Below are 3,699 nucleotides of genomic sequence, written 5' to 3' on the forward strand. Positions count from 1 at the left end.
TGTTACCTAGACTATTTTAAAAATGTATGTGGTTTATTTGAGAGGTCTGTCCTCCACCAACAAAAAAATGAAAGAAATAAAGGACAAAAAAAGAATGAAAAAATGAATGAAAAATGAACGAGTTCGTCAAGTTCTGATAAAACTGGCGCTTTAGCAGCATCCATGCTAATCTCTTCCTCCATAACTGCACCAGCTCTTGTTGCTGCTTACTTTCGTCACGACTCTGCTGCACCTGAAAGTACTGCCCCTCATCGCTGATTGGTCCTGTCACTTTCTAACTGGGCCCAGTCGGTTCAGATGGGAGCTTTGCAAGATGGATTCGCCAGTGAAAAACAAGGAAACGGGCGTACCTATCTGCTTTGCAAGGTTAGCTTACAGGTGGATTTCTGAAGAATGGATGAAACATAAGGCCATCCCTGATCAAACCGTTTCAACCTCAGCTGTTTTTAGAGTCATTTTAATAGCTGTAGGGAGTTTATAAAAAATGATAAATAAAGTAAAATTCCCAAAATACAGCAGCCATTTTCCTCTAGAATTTTTCCTCTGCACATATTTTGAATTTTTTCAGGTTCTGGGGGCCGGATGTGAAGATATGGGGGTCCTGATGTGGGCCCCGGGCCGCCAACAAATTTCATCGATTGCACTTACAAACAGCAAGGGTTTATGTGTTTGAAAATGATGATGTTCATTACATTTGTAATATTTCTCACACAGACAGCAGCCTGTTGGTATAAAAAAAAAAAGACACTGGGAGAAAAAGTATTTAAAGCTCCGTCAGGTCTGCCATGGTTTCAAACAAATACTCCTCTGGCTACGGTGGCTGGTTTAATCCAAAAGAGCTCAATGCTTCCTGAGCTAGGATAATGTTCTCACCACAAACGAACTGCAACATGCAATAAAAGGGACTGAGACCCACCTTTCAAGCGGTCTTCATCTGGTTGTTTGGTCTGTTGGTGGACGAAGTTTGTTTCAGTCGAACTCAACAGGTTACGTGTGAAAGTACAGCCTCCCAGCAAATATCCAACTGTCAGGTTCAGGCAAAAACTCAAAAGGAAGGACCCAAATGCAGATAAAACAAAACTGATTTAATTAACAAACAAAAGAACTTACTAGAAAATGAATCCAGGAATCAAACTCAAAGTCCATGAAACAAAACAAAACAAAATTCACTAGGAGCACGAGGAAGCACGAGGAGTAACAACAGGGAAGACATCAACAATGAACCGACACAGACACAGGGAGACACAGAGCTTAAATGCACAGGGAGTGATTAACAACGGAGGACAGGTGTGGACAATCAGACACAGGTGGAACTGGTGAAGGTAATCACAGTGGAGGGAAACTGAGGCAGGAAGCAAAACTGGAATCACACACAAGGAAAGGAAAACTACAAAGTAAAACAGGAAACATGGAACCTAACACAAGAAGCACACGAGGACTGAATGACAAAACTAAACACTAAAAGCTGAACAAAGGAAACACAGGAGGAGACAAAGAACCAAACACAAGGAGGGAAACTAAAACACAGGGAGGAAAACTGAACATGAAACACAGGGAGCAAATCTAAACATGGAATAACTAAACAAGAAGCACAGGGAGTAAAACTAACATGAAGCAGGGAATTACAAAACATGAAACACAAGGAGTAAAACTAGACATGAAACAAGGAATAAACTAGACATGAAATACAAGAAGTAACTAAACATGAACATGAACTAACATAAGGCACAAAATACACAGAATTACAAGGACTACAAGAAACACCTAAGAACTAAACACCAGAAATATACAAACTAGAAAAACCTAAGTACAATGTAAAACTAGAAACATGGAAATCACAGAACAACCAAGGAAAACACGAGGGATCAAGGACTAAACTGAACTATACAGAATAAACACAGGAAAACACTAGAGAATCGCAAAAACATAACAAATCAGAACCTGGATCATGACACCAACAGAGCGTCATGGTCCAGCCCCCTCTGTTGCTTTCTTGCCCTTTGAGCCGAGATGTTTTTATTCAAACAAAATTTCATTTATTGACAGAGAAAAGATGTTTTGAAGTGTCAACGCCCTCTGGCCTCGCGCTGCACCAGGCTCCTGGAATATGTCGACACGGTCAAAGCAGCTTTTCTCCTTCAATGTCCTTCATTCATTCATGTGAATTCTCATAACTGAATGTAGTTTATATGGCATCCACAGGCTTGTATCTTCAGCGTGTTCTAGAACAGGACCTCTTTGTTCTGATTAACCTGAATGAATGCATCCAGCACTTTAGAGACAGAGCTGTCTGCAGGTTTCATACTGACCCCCTTCTCTGTTTTCCTCAGGTCATGGAGTGAACGTTGCAGCATCAGTTGATCCAATGATTGAGACCGGGACTCCGAGCATGTTTGGCTGGACTGAGCCGGCACACTGCACCGTGTGCTGCTGTACGCTGGCCAACAAAATCCTCATGGTGCTCTTCATGGTGCTGCTCATCTTCGCCATCTTGTTTGGGAACTTGGTGACTCTGGCTGTGGTTCTGGGGACGAAACACTTCAAGACGTCGCAGGGGTACCTGAAGGCGTCGCTGGCTGTAGCTGATCTGGCGGTGGGGATTTTTGTGGTGCCGCTGTCGGTGTACGCTGAGATTTCTCTCATGTTAACTGACTCTGCACCAGAGTGGACTTCATACAACTCACAATCCGTCAATTTTCATCCGTGCAACGTCATCGGGCCCATCTTCGCCGGGTGCACTCTGGTCTCCATCACCACTATTTTCCTGCTGACGATTGAGAGGAGCATCGCCGTGCTGAGGCCGCTGCACAAAGACTCTGTGATCACACGGAAGAGAACCATGATCCTCATCATCCTCTCCTGGGTAGGGAGCTTCTTCTTGGCCGTGTCGCCGATGGTTTTCAGCAGCGAGATCGCTCTGGAGTATAACTCCTGCAGCAGAATGTGTAACTACGCGCTGGGGAGCATCACCGAGTTCCCCAGCCAGGCGTGGAACATCCTCCTCCTCTTCCCCGCCTTCGACTTCACCCTCCTGGGAGGGACGGTGGTCATCAACATCATCTCTCTGTCCAGCATCAGGCAGCACTCCAGGCGCAGGAAACACCTCGCCGAGACTGAGTGCCAAAGCACCACCAAACCAACCTTCTCCGACATCAAAGCGGCCAAAACAATAGGGACACTGACTGTGGCGTTCACCGCCTCATTCACCCCCATCGCCGTCTTTGTTGTCGGGAACGTATTGGGGAATAAATGGTGCAACTTTTCCTTTTTTGCCTTCTGGATTTTGGCCACCAACAGTTGCTGGAATGTGATCATTTACAGTGTGAGAGATCAGAAGTTCAGACTGAGAGCGCATAAGCTCCTCATGCCTTTCCAGAGAAAAAACTCGACCAAATCCTAAAAAAATCAGGGACCAAAGATCAGGAGGAGGACTGGATCTTATCACACAAACGTTCTGTCCAACACACTCACTAAGAGATGTGTCTGCATGTTTAATGGATAGCTGTTGTGGTATTAAAGTATCTTTTAACATCATGAAAAGCATGGAAAGTCTGCAGATGTTCACAACTGTTGGATATGAAATGCTCCTCTTTGTGAGTGTTTGCTTTGTTCTGTGTAACGTTACAGAAGCTTGCTTCAGTCTGTCAAACGGTTGTTTACTGAGTGTGATCTATTAAAGTGGCACAAACAAAATCTGCT

The 3,699-nt window shown here is 44.2% G+C and overlaps 1 protein-coding gene across 1 annotated transcript; it reads left to right on the plus strand.

Moving 5' to 3' along the window:
* Positions 1 to 2,365: 2,365 nt before the first annotated feature.
* LOC121513001 (beta-2 adrenergic receptor) lies at positions 2,366 to 3,400 on the plus strand. Its single transcript, XM_041792460.1, has one exon. It carries the CDS (start codon positions 2,366 to 2,368, stop codon positions 3,398 to 3,400), a length of 1,035 nt encoding a protein of 344 aa, XP_041648394.1.
* Positions 3,401 to 3,699: the final 299 nt, after the last annotated feature.

The sequence above is a fragment of the Cheilinus undulatus genome, linkage group 8, assembly GCF_018320785.1.
Source record: "Cheilinus undulatus linkage group 8, ASM1832078v1, whole genome shotgun sequence".
NCBI classification, from domain to species: Eukaryota; Metazoa; Chordata; class Actinopteri; order Labriformes; family Labridae; genus Cheilinus; species Cheilinus undulatus.